The sequence below is a fragment of the Catharus ustulatus genome, chromosome 21 (genome assembly GCF_009819885.2).
Source record: "Catharus ustulatus isolate bCatUst1 chromosome 21, bCatUst1.pri.v2, whole genome shotgun sequence".
Lineage (NCBI taxonomy): Eukaryota > Metazoa > Chordata > Aves > Passeriformes > Turdidae > Catharus > Catharus ustulatus.
This window is the reverse complement of record NC_046241.1, coordinates 3,379,159-3,398,599: the sequence shown is the minus strand read 5'-3', so window position 1 is coordinate 3,398,599 and position 19,441 is coordinate 3,379,159. Positions and strand designations below refer to the sequence as shown.

General features: G+C 45.4%; 1 protein-coding gene across 1 annotated transcript in view; it reads right to left on the bottom strand.

Annotated features, from left to right (window-relative positions):
- PAPPA (pappalysin 1) overlaps positions 1-19,441 on the bottom strand; it is a 180,033-nt gene that overhangs the window by 74,445 nt on the left and 86,147 nt on the right. The window contains exons 8-10 of the mRNA XM_033077497.2: positions 15,759-15,887; positions 14,091-14,182; positions 898-1,094 (exon numbers count right to left, since the gene is read on the bottom strand). Of these exons, the coding sequence (XP_032933388.1) occupies positions 898-1,094; positions 14,091-14,182; positions 15,759-15,887 (418 nt within the window). The remainder of the gene's footprint in view (positions 1-897; positions 1,095-14,090; positions 14,183-15,758; positions 15,888-19,441) is intronic.

Genomic DNA, 19,441 nt, shown 5'->3' with positions numbered 1-19,441 from the left:
TCTGTGACACGGCACTCCTCTCTGTACTGCCCACTCAAGACACCTCCTGGATAATGAGATTCTTAGAAAAACTTTTCTGCATCCAACCAGAAGTCAGCCAAAGTTGATTAGTGTGATAAGTTCCCTGCTGTTGTCCTAGTAAGGGACAACAGTGGGGGCTGAAGGAGGAATATACAAAGTAAATCTCATATATGAAGATTCTTTCCCTCTAAAAATCATCAACGAGCAACGTGGGCTTTCCCAAATCAGGCTGCATCAGAACTGCTGCATCTGCATCATGCACAGCTCTGTTTTCCAGACATTTATCTAATGTTTTTTTGAACTCATTTGGATCTAATTCTCTCAAAGAGACAAAAGGTAAAGTTATGGTAACTGGAGCTATTTATGTTACAAAGGAGACATAGGAGAAGGGGGTTAAAGCTAATGAATGGCTTTGGGAATGGACAGGACCTTTCTCAGAATAGAACAATAGGGCGCTTTTAGGGAACTGGGAGGCAGAAAACACAAAACTATTAAAAAAAAGAAAGAACACTCTTTTGTATTATTCGGCATTAGCCTTCAGAACTCATCGCCACAAGCTCGTCCCCTGTGCTTGCTGTGCAGAGCCCGTCTGTCTCTGAGGTGATGATGGTTGGGAGAGGTGACTCCTGCTCAGCTCATTGAATCAATCCAGCCACAACTTCAGCCAGTTTGAGTTGGGTGACTGGGACTGAATTTCAACTCATCACTACTAATCAGGCTCAGAAAGAGAGAAGCTGCTGCCAGGTCCCATCCTTGGTGAAAGAACAAGTGAGCAGGCAGGGGTAACAGACCCCTGAACGCTGACCATGAGCTCCACCTGGGACCATTGCTCCTGGCTGGAGTTCCAGGAGAGGAGGAGGAACATGCTGTCCTTACCTGGGTTGCTGCTGGCTGACCGATGACCACCCACCCTGGGCACTGCTGGTCACTGTGGTGTGAGACCGAGACGTTGGAAGCCCACTGATCCAGGAAGCCTTTGGGAGTGTAAACGCCACAGTCTTTGATGCTGGTCATTTGCTCAAATTCCTCACAGACTCCATCACCATCGTGGAAATAGCACCTGCTGGGTTCATCTGCCAGGGGAAACAGAGAAAAGAAACCACACATGTCTGCAGGGTAGTTCCTAGGACCTGATAGCATCAGTGGTCATGTGCCTGCTGTGTCAGGTCACTGGGAGCTGGAAGCACTGGTCACTTCTAGGTCATACCAAGGTGATTTAAATAAAGCCAAGCAACAATAGCCAACTTTTGTATTGGGCAATTCCCTGAAGATATTTCCTAATGTTAGGGGGTTTCTGCTTTTTTTCATCTATCTCCTTTTAAAAGGAGATAGAAGAAAGCAGTGATAGAAAATACATAGAGAGGCAAATGTGGGTGTTGGCATAATTCCACCAGCTGGGATGGAAAAATGCCAGCGGAGGGTTTGGTCTGAAATGTTTTCCTTTTTTTTTTTTTTTTTTTTTTAAGATATCTGCAAATCAACAACAACATCAACTGTGGCTGTAGAGATGGTGAAAAGTGCCAAGTTCACAGTTGTAGTGACCAAAGGGCCAAAGAGATCTGTTTATCCAAGGCAGATACAGTATACACAGTGTGAGGGTGAGTTTGCCACATAAACACACGGCTTCAACCAACATGACTCAGATTTGACCTGAAAGGATCAAAAGCAGCAGGAGACTTTATTATCCTTGCCCATTTATTCTGTGGCTTCTCTAATGAGACTGCCAACAAAGATGCCAAATTTTTGAGGTTGTTTCTGTAACACTGGCCCATTAAAAACTGAACTGAGATCCATCCACTCTTTTCAAACAGACTGCATAGCAATAATGACTTTCAGTCATTAGAGTACTCTGTGAAATGGAAACCTTTGACCTGTTGGTATCCTATTTTGTATTGTATTATCATTGCCAGTCCCCAGAGGTATCCAGTTCTGACAGCCTGTTGTATTTTTGTCTGGCAAATAAGCCTGTTGAAAAAACAGTAGGAAATTAGCCAGAGCTGCTAGCAGGACTGATGGAAAGGATCCCTAAGGAGAATCCTGTCGGTAGCATTGGACTATCATGAGCTAGGTGTCAGAAAATCTAAGGGCTGCTCAATTTTGAGCTACTTCCAATCTACTAAATCCCCTGTTTATTTTTTTTCTCCTAGTTTACACAGTGAAATACCATCATGAGCCAGAAAAATCAGTTTATTGCTATTCAATTTTTAATGACTTTCCCTCTTTTTCCTCCTGTGCAATATTCCAGGTCTTTAAGAGAGGGTGGCTTTGAAAGAATGGAGAAGTCTATCAGGATAAACGTCATTATGGTTTGATTTCATCACAACCCCTTGTGTATGTGGATAAATGTAGGGAACTGTGTATTTGTCAGACCAGAGCTCTGAGCTGGTGAAAAGGAGCACAAGTCTGGAAATGTTTCAGCTGTATGAGTGCAGCCCTGAATGAACATTCCCAGGGTGGCCAAATTTCTTGTCCTTGCATGTCACATCTTAACATGTTTGTTTGTCTGGGAGCCACCAAACATATACCCCACCCCTAAGGAGCTCGGAGGAAGGCGTGGGGGTGTTTGTCAGACAAGAGATGACAGCGGCTCCTGGGGTGTCTGGGTGGATGTGCTGATGGGCCCTAAGGCAACCCAGCAGGGCTGCCCTCATGGGGCTCATTCATCCCTGGGAGAGCCATGCCCTGTGTCTGGCCAGCTCAAGGAACGGCTGGAATGGGAATGTCACTGTGATGGCCATGGAGACAAACTCTGGGTTCCCTCACCTTATCCTTCTGCATTTCTTGTCCTGCTCCTCTCCCATATCAAAGAGTAAGTCAGGTCTCAGGACAGTAAGATAGAAGTAATTGCTTTACCCACAATGTCCCAGTTTGAGTGAGAGGTCCAACAGAAATCTCTGAGAAATATTCAGTCCTAAAAAGACTGAAGTCAGTAGTCAAAAATCCTCAAAAACAAATTCCAAACAGATGAAAATGTGCATTTTTGGGAAAAAAAGTGTTTCTTTGTTATTTTATGAAAAGAGGCTTATTTCTGTAAAAAGGGGGAGGGGGGAGAAAGGAAAATACCTACCATGTTAAAAAGATCTGACCTTCAGCCTATAAACATATGCACAGTCAGATATGCACAGGTACAGTGAAACATCACAGCCCTGCTGCACACCCACACTGACAGAAACACTGACACACAAACGCACGGGTGCTCCCTTTACACATCCCTGACTCAGCCACCCCCCTGCAAACACAAACCCACAGGCTCAGCCTCATTTTAGGCACAGGCACTTAGACAGTGTTCCCCGGCCTTCCCAAAGCTCTGACTTCTTCTGACAGGCACTGAAGTAAGCACAACATTTATAGAGCAACATACTCCTGCACTGGCTCCAAATGCTCCCTCCTAATGTGATGATAAACGTAATGGGCTTCTGATAAGATCATGTGTTTGGGATAAAAGAATACTCAAGGCCTACTTCAGCCCGATGACTTAATTCATACTCACATGGAGGGCAAAGCAGCCTTTGAATTGCTGTGATCCAGGACAGTGTGTGATCCTAACAGAGGCTAATTTGTTCCTGATTAAGCCTAAGACCCCAATAAATCTGTCTGCTTAGAGCCTGCAAAACCCGAGGGAGGAACCGAACTGAGAGCCTGAGATGTCTGAATTAAATGGGGGCTGCCTAAATGATTAACCAAGTCCTGTCATGAGCCCTGGGGCTGTGCTGGCCCTGGAGAGCCAGCACATCCATGGGACAACACCGTACACAGAAGCTGAGAGATGAGGCACCCACTTGCCTTTGTGTGCTTTGAAAAATGATGAAGGAAACTGGCTTTACAACCCTGCTTACTTTTAAGGAAGATCTGCTGGTCTCACTATTGACTCATCACACAGTGTGCAGTGACCTTGCTGGCGAGAGGAGGGGGAGACCTTTCCTGCCCACGAGCATCCCAATTCTGAGTGATGGCAAACAGGGGATTGTGATTAAATCCTTCCCAGGCACGGATGAGGGCACCAACCTTCAACAGCCAAATGTGGTTTATCACTGTGTGGGCTGCCAAAAACTAGCAGAGGTTCTTCCTTCAGGTGTTGAGCACCAGCCCTGACTCCAGATTCTTCTGGTGGTCTTGGATGATTGGCATCATTACATTTTCAGGGGCAAAGCAAAGAACAACCAGATTGTTTCTTCCTCACACAATTAAAACTAACAGGCTTTTCCCTTTCTTCAGTGGTGGGAACAGAGCTCAGTTATATTCATAAAATCCTGAGGCTCAGAGCCAGAGAGGACAGTGTCAGGAGTGGTGTATTTCTAGGAATAAATAGCTAATGGCTTTATTCCTCTAATGATGCAAAATGGTTTTTCTGTTCTCTTCTTAACTACTGTGACACTAAATGCATCTGTGGCCTTGGCAACACGAGCTAGTTTTTGTCTCCACAGAGGTCCAGAGAATCTCCAGACCTGGTGATGGTCACAGTGACTGGTCATGCATAGACTGTGCTTATCAACACCACGGACCTCACACTCCAAAGATGAATCTGATTTGAAGGAGATATGGAGGAAGGCAACATAAAGGATATTTGATTTGTCCTCAAGGAAAAAAAAAAAAAAAAACTTCAAAAAATGAAAAAGCAGTTGCCTGGAAATCCAGCTTAAATCTAGAACAGTAAAATGTCTGCAGGCATAGCACCTGGCAGCAGGAGAGAGCATCTCTGGGGAATTGACAACAGATGCTGGAGGATGCTGAGCTGAACTCAGGAAACACATTTTCATTCAGGCAGCCCAATCTCCTTTTCCCTTAGAAAGTTCTTACTGAAGGCAGAAAAACACTAGGGCCAAACCAAAGTTCTCGTCTTGCCCTTGTTTTCGGAAAAGGCTGTCTCCAGTTCAGCAAAGATTTCTGTGACATCTGGGAAACCCTGAAGGAGGCTCTGTGGCAGCATCAACCTGGAGAAGTGTGACTTGAGGAAACAAATTGGCAAGACCTGTTTTGCTAACTCCTGAAATCAGGCTTTAAGATCCAAAATAGTCTTGGGGCTTTTGTGCATTGCACCAGAAAATGATGCAAACTCCCTCCCTCCTTGCTTCCTAAGCTGCCTGAGCACAGTGCAGCAGTTTTTGCACTGAAATACAGATTCCTCCTCTCGGGTTCAGAAATGAAAGGATGGCCAAGATAACACAGATGGTTTAGTGAGCACTGGGAAGTACCTACCAGAGCAGGTCTGGATAAGCAGGTAACTCCCCATCACCTTTACCAGCTTGAGGAGAAGCTGGAAAATCATCAGCAAAACAAGTGAAGCCTGATAGAGGCCAGCAAGCAGACATGCAGGATATACACTTATCTGTGATGGGCAGCCTTCCACCTCATGAAATAAAGAAAAACGAGAGATAAAGAGATCCAACTCATAGCATAGGGCACATCCTCAAATGAGGCTTTGAATGTCCGAGCAGGGTTGACAAAGTGCTGGGGACAGGCACTGGGGGCAGTTTCCTGTTTTCAGCCAGGACGCAGTGATTGGCATTGGCATAGTCTCCTTTTGTGCAGTAACTACCATTTTTTTAAAAGGCCAGACAAAAAAAAGGAGCATTTTTAAGCTCAGCTATTTACTTAGGGATGTTTCCAACTATAACAAGCCTCATGCCACATAACTATTTGTCCAGAAAAAAAAAAAAAAAAAAAAAAACCCAAAAAAATGGGGGGACAAAAACGCAGAAGCATTGTCTCAGAGTAACAAATTCTTGGAACAGAACATGATTTGCATTTTAACCCCTGAAAGGTCTGTCCAGAGGTGTGCAGGCCTTCAGACACAGCAAATGCCAAACCCCAGGCTCACCAAAGTCAGCAGCTTCTGCAGAAGCAGGGTTTTACCACCACGTCACTTAATCGGCATCTCCAGCACTGGTGTTTATGTTCACACAGAGGAGAAGAAATGTATCCAGAGGTTTCTATCACAAAAGGGGAAATAATTCCACTGCAGATCACATGAACTTGGCGGCTGAGTGACCGCAGAACCTGCTCCATTTATTTCTATGGGAGTTTCACCTTTGGCTTCAGTGGGAAGAGAGTGAATAACATGGCCTGCTTCCAGGATATCTGCTAATCTCTTCTTCAATATTGAAGAAGGCAGAGACAGAGATATTTCCTGCTACAGTAAAATATTCAAGAGTTACTTTCCTTCCTGGATGTTCTGATTGAAAGGAGGAAAACCATTACACGGAGCTTGGGCAGACCTTTCTGAATAAAGTTGCATATCAATAAATGGTGACGTCTTCCTTCTATGAAATAAAACAGACACCTTGGAAATGAAGGCGGCGTGGGTGTTGCAATCTTCTGCGGAACATCCAGGGGCCTCACAGGAGGCTTTTTTTCCGTGGAATATGACAATCATGTCTGAGCATCTCCTGAGCAGAGCAGGCAGGGATAATGCCTTTGCGGAGTGTGGCTCCCTGGTAATTCAGCTGCCTCGTGGAAATGCATTCCTGGGTGTGACTGGTTGTCTTTGTGTGGCGGGACTCGGCTCCTCGCTATGATATAGCAGTCGGAGCACCAGAATTATGCAATTGATCTGCCTGCTGCAGACAGATACAATTACAATTCCCTCACAGAGCCCAGCACTGAAATTTGATATTTCACCTCCAAGAACATGAGTCTTTGTCACTTAAGAGAAAGGATATTTCCCATGGCTGGCAGTGGCAGCAAGACCTTGTCTGAGCTATCACTGCTAAAGTGGTCATCCCCAAACCTGGCAACAAGGCATGGCCAACAGGACCCAACACAGCCATCTCCAACACTAACAACCAGGCATGGCCAACAGGACCCAACACAGCCATCTCCAACACTGACAACCAGCCATGGCCAACAGAACCCAACACAGCCATCCCCAGCCCTGGCAACCAGACATGGCCAACAGGACCCAACACAGCCATCTCCAACACTAACAACCAGGCATGGCCAACAGGACCCAACACAGCCATCTCCAACACTGACAACCAGCCATGGCCAACAGAACCCAACACAGCCATCCCCAGCCCTGGCAACCAGACATGGCCAACAGGACCCAACACAGCCATCTCCAACACTGACAACCAGCCATGGCCACAGGACCCAACACAGCCATCTCCAACACTGACAACAAGGCATGGCCAACAGAACTCAACACAGCCATCCCCAACACTAACAACCAGCCATGGCCAACAGGACCCAACACAGCCATCCCCAACACTGACAACCAGCCATGGCAACAGGACCCAACACAGCCATCTCCAACACTGACAACCAGCCATGGCCACAGGACCCAACACAGCCATCCCCAACACTGACAACCAGCCATGGCCACAGGACCCAACACAGCCATCTCCAACACCCTGACAACCAGGTATGGCCATCAGGACCCAACACAGCCATCTCCAACACTAACAGCCAGACATGGCCAACAGAACCCAACACAGCCATCCCCAAACCTGGCAACCAGACATGGCCAACAGAACCCAACACAGCCATCTCCAACACAGCCATCTCCAACACTAACAACCAGCCATGGCCAACAGAACTCAACACAGCCATCCCCAACCCTGGCAACCAGCCATGGCCACAGGACCCAACACAGCTATCTCCAACATTAACAACCAGGCATGGCCAACAGGATCCAACACAGCCATCTCCAACACCCTGACAACCAGGCATGGCCAACAGAACCCAACACAGCCATCTCCAACCCCCTAGCAACCAAATATTGTTTCAAGAGCACTTACACATATGTTCTCTTCCCACATCACCTTGTTTCCCTCCCTGGATGGTTGGATAAAGCAGTGCCAAGGAGATTTTAATATTACGCAGATTTATCAATTTGACTTGGAAATTGTTCAACTGAAAGTCTTGAGGTGTCTGTCACACAAGGCAGTATCCATTATGACCACGAGAATGGCCCTTTGAGACACCTGGCACACTTGTTTGGGAGGAGGAGCACAAGAGTAAATACCCAGAGGCACCACTCCCCAGGGAAAACAAAGTGCTTGTTTGTGCATGTGGTTGGATATTACTGCAAAGGAAGGTCTTGTGCTCAGCCTCATCCTCTGAGCACAGTTGCTGTTGAGTCACAGAGGATGCTCTGAGGATGGGAGTATGTGGATGCACAGAGAGTAATGTGTGAGAGATGCAACAAGCAGAGGAGTAATTCTCCTGCTGGACTCTCATTGTAGCTGTGTCCTAAAAACTGAAGCTGGATTGAGCTGGGTTGGAGTCACTGGCCTAGGGAAAAATGCAGCCAAATACCACTCCAGCCCACATTCTCCCCCACAAAAAAGCATCTGTCCTTTGTATTTTTCTGCCCGAGATGTCTGCTCTCTCTGCTCTGTGGCTCAGCTGGCCTTCCTAGGATTGCACTATTAATGATGACAGTCTGAAAATCACTTTAAGAGACTTTACGAGGATGCTGTGATTACTAACTTGCCAAATGAGTGCTTAGACATTTCAGAACATGCAGCCACACTCCCGCGAGCTGCAGGAAACAGTCAGCTTCAAAGTATTTGCCTTAAGCTGAAGGAGTCACACAAATATCATCTGAATAACCCTGGCCAGTAAATTCATGACTATTTGCCATGAAATTCTGCTATAGAACTTCAGCTGCTTTAACAACAGCAACACTCTTTCCCAAGCTCCTTGGTCAATGCTTTCACCTTATTGATGCCCTGGGAGATGCTGAGTTTCTCTTGCAAGGTGGCTCTGTTTCTCCCATGCTGTTGTTCTACTGAAAGCCCCTGGCAGGGTCAGCCAAGGCCTATTTAATGCTGGTGAAAGAAGGCAAAATCACCATTAGCTGCTGCATGGGGCCACGGTTTGGGCAGCCAAAGCTGTGTTCCTGTGCAGTAGTATGAGGAAGGGAGGGGGAGAGGATGGGAGCGCTCTCAAAGCATGCCCACAATGAATATGGATGGTCATCCATCAATTTATTTTAAGCACATTACTTCTCTGTCAGAAAGGGAAAAAAGGAAAAAGAAAGAAAGGAAAGAAAAGACATATAAAATTAGGTTTGTGTCACTCATTTAACACTGCAATTTCCCCAGAGGATTATGCACCAAACAGAGATAGCAAGCTCATGAATATTAATCATTTCCCTGAATGCAATGCAGCCCACCAAACAATAAGATTAGGGGAAAGTGCTATGCTTAATTTATGGATAATGGGAGAGGTAAAGGATAGAGCTCCCACAAAGGTAAGGCTCACAGCTGGAGAGAGAGGCCTCTGAGGAGGAGGAAGACAGATCCAGATTTGTAAGGTAGCAGAAAAACATTTGGGGCCAAGCAGGAGCAAAAGAAAAGGTGTTTAAGGATCATTGTCAAATTAAAATCATATTTCTTCCTGAACAACTACTGGTGACTAATGTTTCAAGCATGCCAGAAATTGGTGGTAAATTCAAGAGCTAGATATATTTATTTTCTCTTTGCTTTTGCTCTGTCTTTTCTTTGTATTTTATATCCCTGAGGCCCTGATCCCACACAGCACTGAGATGTGTGTCTAACCTGAAACATTCCCGTTCTTCAGGGTGACCACTCCCATCTGGAAGTCAGTGGAAGCGCTGCCCTGTTTTGCTGTAAAAAGGCTTTAGTCAAGAGTCCCTTATAAGCAAAGGAGATAAAGTATTGCAATAATAACACCAATAAGATGTGACTGAAAACCCCATAAATTACCTGGCAAACTTAAGGGGAGATAGAAGTTCTGGAGCTACTTCCCAGCTGTGTTTCAATGTGTCTATCAGTCTTTACTCATCTCTTTTCATATTACTTTCTCTCCCCCTCCCTCCCTTTTTATTGATCTCTGCATCTTTTTTATTATATCCTTCTCTTTCTTCAGCACTGGTGAGCTAAATCAATGCATAATGCACATCCCACTCCACAAAAGGAATGCAAATGAAAGCCGGGCTCTTTTTCAATGTCCCACATATATCTGGGTGTGCAGCGTTGGTGTGTGGGAGAGTGCACGCCAAGGACAAGGTGCTCAGCTGGGCCTCAGACACCCATTTCTCAACACTCCACTGGGAATGGATCAAGTGCTAAGCCCCAGGTTCCCACCACTACAAATCATAACTCTTACAAATGGGGTCTGTTTTACACAGGACACGTCGGGTTGAACTTGGCTGAGATCCGCGGTAACCACAAAAATCTGTTATCCTGGGAGTAATCAGGAGCAAGGTGAAAGGAAAGCAGCCCAGAGGTAGAGAGGGTGCATCAGTCACACGGACATGGCTTTGAATCACCTGTCTCTTACAAATCAAAAGACAAAGGGAAACTTTCCCCGTGGGACGAAATTCTGCGTGGAAAAGATAAAAATACGCAAAATCCACCACATGAAGTGGCTGTGTGGGGAGGGGGAAAAGGTAGAGATGATAAATTTCACGATAGGGAAGGACGAGAGGGCTGCAGAACTTAAAAAAACGGAGCATTGCCAGATGCTTCCATTAATTAATTAATTAATCTCACTGTCGCTCTTCAGCATGTTGCAGGAAGAAAATGCCATTAATCTTTTCTGTTTTCTGTTACTCGGCTTTGTGCTCGGAGAAGGCCAGGACAGCCTGACAGTGAGACCACACAGTTTTCTTCCCTGCCTCCCTCCTTCCTTCCCCCGCACCCCTCCTCCCTGGCAGAGCAGATTGATCCACTGTTATCTGATTAGAGAGGAAAGGAGGGAAAACAAAAGCAGGACAAAAAATAAAAAGAAGTTTAATTTTATTACAGGCACTAGTGCAAAGTGTCTTGAGAGCCTTGTGCCATTTAGTCAAAGGAAAGTTGGACCAATTAAAAAAAGCCCATAAACCCCATGATCCTAAAAGGCAAAGGGAGTGAGAGAGGCAAAGGGACACCTGCAAACAGGCTGCCTCCATCCCTGGAAATATCCAGAATGCAGCTGAACATGACCCTGAGCAACGTGCTCCAACTTTGAAGCTGGCTCTAACTTTGAAGTTGGCCCTCCTTGGACCAGAGACCTCCAGAGACTCCTCTGAACCTAAATTATTCTGTGATTCATGGCTCTGAATCTAAAGCCTGGTGGTGCTTGCGGGGTCTGTTGTATTTCTCTCCTACCAAGCGAGGTGACTTGCATGGTCTCTGCTCTAGGAAGGAGGCAGGAGCCCACTCGGGCTTTGCTATCAAACCTCCTCCTCTGGAACCCGCCCACGACGCCCCTTCAGCCCCGTCTCTAGCAAACAAAATGTTTAGCGGTTCTTTCCAGCCACGTGGGACCCAATCCTGCAGACAATTTGTGACAAGCATTGCATTCACTGTTGTGGTTAGATTTGCTGAAGTCTAAAGAATGCCTTGTGGTAGTTCAGAAACATGCCTGGAAGAAAGCATTTGCAAGATCAAACCCCGAGGCCCCCGATTCAGCAAAGCCTCTGAACATGTGTTTGAGGCTCACTGAATTCTTTGGTGAAGGGGAGTGATTCCCGGGGCTCTAAAGAGCTACATAATACAACAAAAACATCACTGAAAAAATAACACTCTCTGAAATAACTGCTTGTTGTTCTACAGGATTATAACATGTGTTAGCCTTGTAAACATGGAAATAAATTATACTTATTTTTTCTGTGCTACTCAAATGAGGACCCAAGAATTCTGTATTTTCCAGAAAAACACCTCACCAATATCAAAGAAAATTTTTGTTCAGCTTAAGGCAGAGGATTAGGTCTGATATTGTTCGATTGTATAGAATGCTGAATTTCTGTTCTTTTTTACTATTATTTATTATGTAATATGTACAGACACTCACTTCCCCAACATCTTTATATTTTCTGGTGAGATTTTAATGCTTGATATACCAAGCAGAATATAAATCAGCACTGTTCATTTGTCTGAAAGACAAACTAGCAGTGTCTCCTTAGCTCTTGGGGTCATAATTCATGGAGGTCCAGCTACCACAAGAGCCAACAGGATGTGTTTCACAGGTATTAGCTCCTCTGAACCTGGTCTAGAGACCTGAAGGCAATGCTTGCCTGAAAACAGCAGTGGGGCTGCCCTCACAGACCCTGCACAAACACTGAGCCCATCACCACCACAGCAGTCACAGGAGCACAGCTGTAAAGTCGCACAACCAAACATTTGTAAGGTCTCTGTCCCTGCACCTCCCCTTTGATTCAGCTAATTTGATTCATCTGAGTCCCTATATTCAATATTTCACAAGCAATTTGATAGCATTTGTTTTGTCATCCAGGATCTGTGCAAACCACAACCTTCCAAAGCCCGTGACAAACAAACAACTTTTTGCCCCTGGAATTCCCCTCTCCTTTCCAACACAAGCAAATCTGAAAACCCACTTCCTCTGTCATGGAGTAGAAAAATCTGTATGTTTTAGTTGCTTCATTTTCTAGTCAGACTGCTGTCAGACAGCTTTGTCCCACACTCTCAGGAAGCCTTGTTGCTGCTCCTGGGGCTGGATGAGGGATGAATGGTTGGATGATGGTGAGTGGATGATACAACTGCAGTCCATGATCCTAAATGTTTTCCCAACATAACCAATTTCTAAAGGTTTTCCCAACATAACCAATTCCATTATTTCATGTACAAAGGCATAAAGCAGACTTTTGCACACCCCTGGAAGGACACTGTGTGGTCCAAGGGTTGGGACACTCCACTCTACTCCTGTCCTTGGACTTGGAATATTTTGCAGCTTCCACCCAGCCTACATCACCTGGATTCCTGGACACAGGGGAGGACCTGGGTCATGTCCTAATGTAACACTGGGATGTGGTCAAAGCATAGACCTGGACTAAGGAATTCAGCACCAGCCCAAACCCCTGCTGGAACCGGCCTCACACCACGCCTGATGTCTGGGGAACCCAAAACATTTGCGTAAGTGTTTATCCCACTTTCAAAATATTATGACTAAAATCTTTCAGTGCTTGAGGCTCTAAGGCAGCAAGAAACACAAATGTAACTTCAAGACCACCAATTGTCACAATTAGTCTTGACCATAAATATGCCTGATTTCAATGGAACTATTTACATATGTAAATAAGTACATCACCAAATCAGGCCTCAAGTCTCACAGTGTGGGATGCTGAAGTAAAGATGTAGCTGTTGTGATGAGCCAAGCAATCCCCAGTTTACCACCCAAGGCAAACATGGTGCCTGTGAGGTCCACTCTACATTGTTCCAGGCACAAGAGATAATGGTCAAATTGCCAAAAGGAGCAAATTTCAGACTTGCCAACACTACGTTATCTGCTGAGGACTGATGCCCTGAGCTGAAGGCATGGGATCACTACATGGGACAGAGTGTTTGCCTGGTCAGTCCAGATAAGGAATCTCATAAAATGTCTTGAGAAAAATCCGACCCTTTATAAACATTAACTTTGGTTCCTGCATGTTTTGTTCTTTCCCAGACTTCACAGACCTCTGGGTAAAGAAAGCAACTCCACAACGTGGGGCTACTCCACAGAAGGTGCAGTGCAAATTGGTCTCCATTTCCCTTCTCTGTCCCCAGCATTCCTAGAGAGTTTAATAAATATGTAAAGCTCACAACTGCAGCCTCGATAGCTCGAGCATCTTCCGGCCATTGTGCTTACAGGTTTTGCTAATCAGAGCAAACCAGGCTTGCAAATGAAATCTGATTAAGCAGTTTTCACCTCTGAAAAAGGGGATTAGCCAGACCTTTGATCCTCAGATATTGATTTGCAACTCAAAGGAGGTGTGACCTCAGCTGGACTTGCTTCTGGTCTCAGTCCCTTCCCCTTTCACTCCTCCTCCTGTTTACCAGAAAAAATCAGTTCATGTCTTCTCACGTAGTCAGATCTAAAGCCTATTGAAGGCAGTGGAAAACCACCCACTGACTTCAATGGGCTTTGGATCAGTCCCACAATGGCTGACTTAGCCCTAAGTCCTGGGCTGTTTCAAAGCCAGCAGAACCAATTTCCCATCAAAATGACCAGAAGCTGGGAAGATATGTTCACCTTTCAAACCTACAAATTCCACCTTTTTTCTCTCTCCCATGACAACTCTTCAGCTGGAAATGCTGAAAGTAGTGCTGGTTTTTCCCTTGCACTCTGCAAGGGAGTTGTTGCCCACCGTGGGTTGAAGGGCTGTGAGCCAGACTTACCGATGCAATTAAAGGACAACTCCTGCAGGCAGAACAGGGAACAGCCATCGCCATTTATCTTGTTCATGTCATCACATTCTTCCCCCAGTTCTCTGCAGGCAGGGCACACACATGCAAAAAGCAGTTAGTTGGCAAAGTACCATCAACCCGATGGTCTGTGCAAGCCCTCCAAAGAACCCCAAAGCCCTGATACCTGGTACAGGGTGTGCCCACCCCTAAAATACCTCTCCCTTCCTCCTTAAGAGAGGACTTTCATCATTCCTGGTTCACAAGCTCGCCTGGCCAGTTCCCTCCTGCACATGTGGATACCACTTGCTGTTCTCTGATGAGGATATGAGCAACTTCCTTCATGGCTGGTGTGGCTGTAGCTCAGCAGGTGGGGAAAAAGAGAACAGGAATCTCTGAAACTCTTTGTATTAAATCTGGAAGGGCCAGACTGTGACCCCAGCATGGGAATAAAAAGGCATAAAGCCTGGAGCTGGGCTATTCCAGGTGGCAGCACTTGGAGGAGAGCAGTCAGCAGGGATCAGGGGGTGTTGGGGACAGGGTCCTGCCTCGTGCCAACCCACACGGCTGTGGCAGCATGTGAGGAGAAGAGTGGGAACCAGATGAGAAAGGGGCTGCCACAGCTGTGAGTGGGGCCACAACCAACCAAGCTGTGACACAGTCTGGTTCCTGCTCGCTCCTGAGGCAGCTCAGCTATTGTTTGACACTTGCTGCAAAGCCACAAGTGATGTCTGAGGAATGTGCAAACATAACAGTAGCAGAAAAGTTATGTAAAGCAAAATTAATCTGTCTTTCTCCACCTCTCTTTCCAGGATTGCCCTGGATTCACATGTTGTTTGATTGTTTTCTTTGCTTTTCTTGCCTGTTGGGCCCCTTCCTGCAAATATTTGCTGCCAGGTATATCATCTGACAAAGTTGTGCTGTGCAATTGCTGATCATCATTATTTCAAGCAAATAATACTGGCTGGATTAAGCACTTGCTTGTTGTTACTTCCATAGTTTAAATAATTAAATTACCTAATGCCAGGAAGCTTTGAAGCAGCAGCCTTAAGGGCCAACATAGTAAAAGAATAAACTCTAACATAGTTGTGAAGGATTGTTTTACATTTGCAGTGGCCTGGGGACTGTGAGGGAGGGAAGCTGATGGAGAACATGCAGTTCCCAGCACTCTCCCTCAGAGGCCAAATCTACCACCTCCAAATGCATCCCAGCTCTGGTGGTCAGTCAAACAAGGGGTTGCAGCAGGAACGTGGCCCCAACACATGCCAGGGTTTTACCTGCCACACACACGGGGCAGCACGTCTAAGGACAGCAGCAAAGGCTGTGAGAATTCTTCCAGCAGCAGGTCTGTGTAGGAAATGTCATAGACATGTACAAAGATATGGATACATGGGCAAACAGCATAAACAGCACGGAGCATCCTTGCCTATCGATCCTGCTGTCTGGACTCCATTATCTGTATCTCTGTCTGCATCTCCTGGTGCCAGGAGAGAAGGGCCTGCATTACAATTAAATGTCATCATCCCGGTAATCATCAGGTACGTGAGTCATTATCTACAGATAAGAGCCAGCCTAACCTAAGGAGACATCAGAGGTCATCAGTTCCTTCCTAGTCTCACATTCTGAGTTGTGCCCAGATTTCTCTGTTTGCTCCAGACTTACATTTGGATAATCCCATCTCCGCAGTATCCGCTGCCAGAGATGTAGACGAGCGCGGGGGAAGGCTCGCTCTCCTCCGTCCCGGACACGATCACCACCTGGTATCTGTACGTGCTCCTGTCGCTCAGCTCCCTGCCAGACAAAAGGAAACTCAGTGATTCACACAGCAAAGGCAGCAGCAGCAGCAAAGGGCAGAAAAAGAGGGACTGGAGCACGGTTTGGCTGCCAAAAAGCGAGATGTAGTTCAGTCAGCTCCTCCCAGCCTTCCTAGCTTGTTTTGATGGGATTAATTTTTGGTTAGTTGTCCTTTTTTTTGTGAGCACAATCAGCACTACCTTTGTCTATGCTTGATTTATGCACGGCTCTGACATAGGTGCAGCTCTTGACCACCTGACAGCTAAAGCATTTCCTGATGAAAATCATACATTTTGGTGACTTGCTGCATCTCCACCTGCTGCAGAGATGGCATTGCACTGCCACCGTGGCACTGCCAACCCTCACCTTGAGCAGTGGGAAACACTGAGAGCATCACCAACAGCCAGCAGTACTTCAGCATGAGGAACCAGCCCTGTGCCTCGCTGTGTTCAGCCTTGGACACTTCTACTCCACGTCAGGGACAGTGCTACCAGCAAGTCTGTGCCACAGTTCTTTTAAGGAATTTAAAATACCTTGTTATTCATTATTATTATAAATACTCATTATTTCCTGAGCAGCCCTGAGCTCAATCCAACTGCACCTGGAGCCAGTGGGAAGGTGATGATTACTGTAAGCTGAGGTTGTTTCAGTGATGGACAAACAAGTTATCCACTTCATGTATAGGCATTAAAACAGTGGAGTTAAAAAGATGGTTTCTTCCAAAGCAAAAAATAGGATCCACACCACAGCACCGGATCAGGGTATTAGCATCGAAATATTCACAGAAAGAATTAGCAAACTGTTACATATTTATGCAGCCATAATTACCTAAAACTTTTGCATCTGTAAATGAGGAATAATATGTTTCATATGCAATATGGGAATAATATAAACCTAATAAAAATGTTTAGCTCTTTCACAATGTCTTTTACACTATCAAGACTCAAAACCTTCCTCAAAGAAACTCAATGCAGTTGTCCTCATTGTGCCAATTTGTAAAGCCATGGAGTGGCCAAGGCAAAATGATTTGCTCAAAGTCATCAATCAGGTTAATTGCAGAGCAGGAAAGGCAACACAGCTCTTCCCAACCCCGCCAGTCCTCAGCTCACTGCGCTCACATTGCCCCAATTACTGACAGCAATATACATGGCTTTTTGTCACAGGAACTTGGTCAAAAAGCATCTACTAATGAAGTGTGTACTACGAGGAGATAAATCTACTACTCAGAGCAGCAAAGCCATTCAAGTGGATATCAATGAGTTACTGAAATCTTCAGGTTCGTGAAATAAGTATCTCCTTACAACATTCATTAAATTAACAAGCATGACTTAAACTCCAATATCCCACATTATATTTTACAACAAAGCTGTTTCTCATGGATACTGTGCCTGCAAAATAACTGGCATTGAATGAACTGCACGCCAACAGCACTGGGATCTGACTCTTTGTTACTGCACATGGCAGTGGAATGGGAGTGAAACTCAGTGGAAGGAAAACAGAACTGGCTTTCTCATTCCTTCTGCACCTGAATCCTGTCAGCAACAGTCTGTGGCTCCTATGAGCTAAATTTGAGAGTTCATGTAGCACAAACAGTATGCTAATTCACCTACAGGCTGGGAGATGTCTACCCAGATAGTGGTAAGACTGTTTATTCAATCAAAGTGAGAAGTTTCAAACTTCTGCCCCTTGGGATTTGTTTAAAGCAACTGTTTTTCTGGGGGGAAAAAAAAATAAAAATATAGGAAGTAACTAAAGTGACCAAACACACACTGTAGTGAAATAATGAGGGTTTTTCTCTAGATTTCACTCCCTGATAAATCCACTTACTAAGTGGGAGGTTTCTCATATATACTGATGAAATCAAAGCAGAAACAAGCTTTGATTATTAAAGAGCAGTTATTTCTCAAGTTCTGTCTCAAAACCATCTCAAAACCATTTGTACAATATTTAAGATTAACAAGTACACTTGCAGAAATGTGGAATTTGTCACTGGGGATCTGCTAACCACAAGAAAAAAATTTCAATATTTTGAAAATTGTAACAAATGAACAATTGGGGCAGCTACAAAATAAATAAAGCCACACTGCTTTCTGATGCGCTGAGATCATGATCCTGAGTGCAAAATAGGATTTTGCAGATTCTGATTTTTGGTGTGATTTCCACCAATACCTCCAGGTGATGGGGAAGGCTAAGAGCAATGAGTGTGCCTTGCACAAGAGTTTTACTGGAGGAAGGTATTTGTGTGCATATGTAAGCAAAGAGATAACAGGAAAGGCTCACATTTGTTTGGAAGTTTGCAGAATAAAATGCAGGAATATCTAGAACTGAATCAAGCACCAGAGAATGTGGTGGTTACCAATTATGAGATGGATGGAGATGAATGTGTACTTGGGTGAATAAGACAGAAAACTAGAAATGAAAGCTATTTGGTGGGGAGAATTCTGACCTATTCAATTGTATGGATTAAGAATGGAAAACTTTGTGCGGACATGGAGTACATTGGCTGCTGGCTTTGTGGCACTGGGCTGTGCTCTCACCCTGTCACCTGCTGCACATTGGGGAGGGGAGATATCCAACTGCAACCTGCTCAAAGATGGAAAGCTCTTGGAGCTTTGTGTTGTGACAGGCAAATGATCCTTCAAATTTAGTGACACACACAAAAAAAAAAGTTATTTATTCTCCAAAAAGAAGGTGAAATCTCTGGCTCCTTACACATTATTTGCACAGTCTGGTCCCCCTTACTCCTCTGCAGTTTGGGTAGAAAATAACAGCTATTGAGTTATTTATGCTCATGATACCCTGATAGCCTTGGTTTAGGTTAAAATACAAAGAAAGGGAAGAAGAATGCCTGGAGACATGTGGTCCCTGTAGAGCAATGGCAGGCCTGGGATTAGGTCTCCATAGGGGCCAATCCTCCCCATCCCCATCCCAAATCCCCTTCTGAGCAACCTGAAGCTTCAGAGTCTTCCCTGCACTGGGTGTGACAGCCCCCGGGTGTGACAGCCCCAGGGTGTGACAGCCCCAGGGTGTGGCATCCAGGGCAGCACCAACAACCCAGCTGTGCCCAGAGGAGCTCAGAAATGTGATGTCTGCTCCAGAGGGGCTCTTCAGCATCACACAGACAGAGCTGGAGATGTGGCTGGACAGGAACATCAAAAAAACACCTTAGAAACTCAAAACTGAAGCCATCATGTTTTCAACTAGCCCTGGCCTGACACGAGTGACAAAAAGCTGACTGAGATGCATGTGGCATTTCACGATTCAACAACTGGAACGTGAGCTACTTATATCCTCCTGAACTCTAAATGTGTCATATTGGCAGCAACTGAGAGCTTTAGCATTCCTTCACAGTGCCCACATTTTGGAGAAATATGGATGCTAAAAGGATGATATGTGCAATCCTCCAGGCAGTAATCCAGTCCCATAGTGAGGGGGGGAGGAAGGAATGCAAGAACAAGGAAGGGAAGAACAGGCAATTCCCTCTCTATAGTTATAGGATACCAGGGTCAATAGTACAGACTATCTGGAGATGTCAGAAAGACAAACTGTGC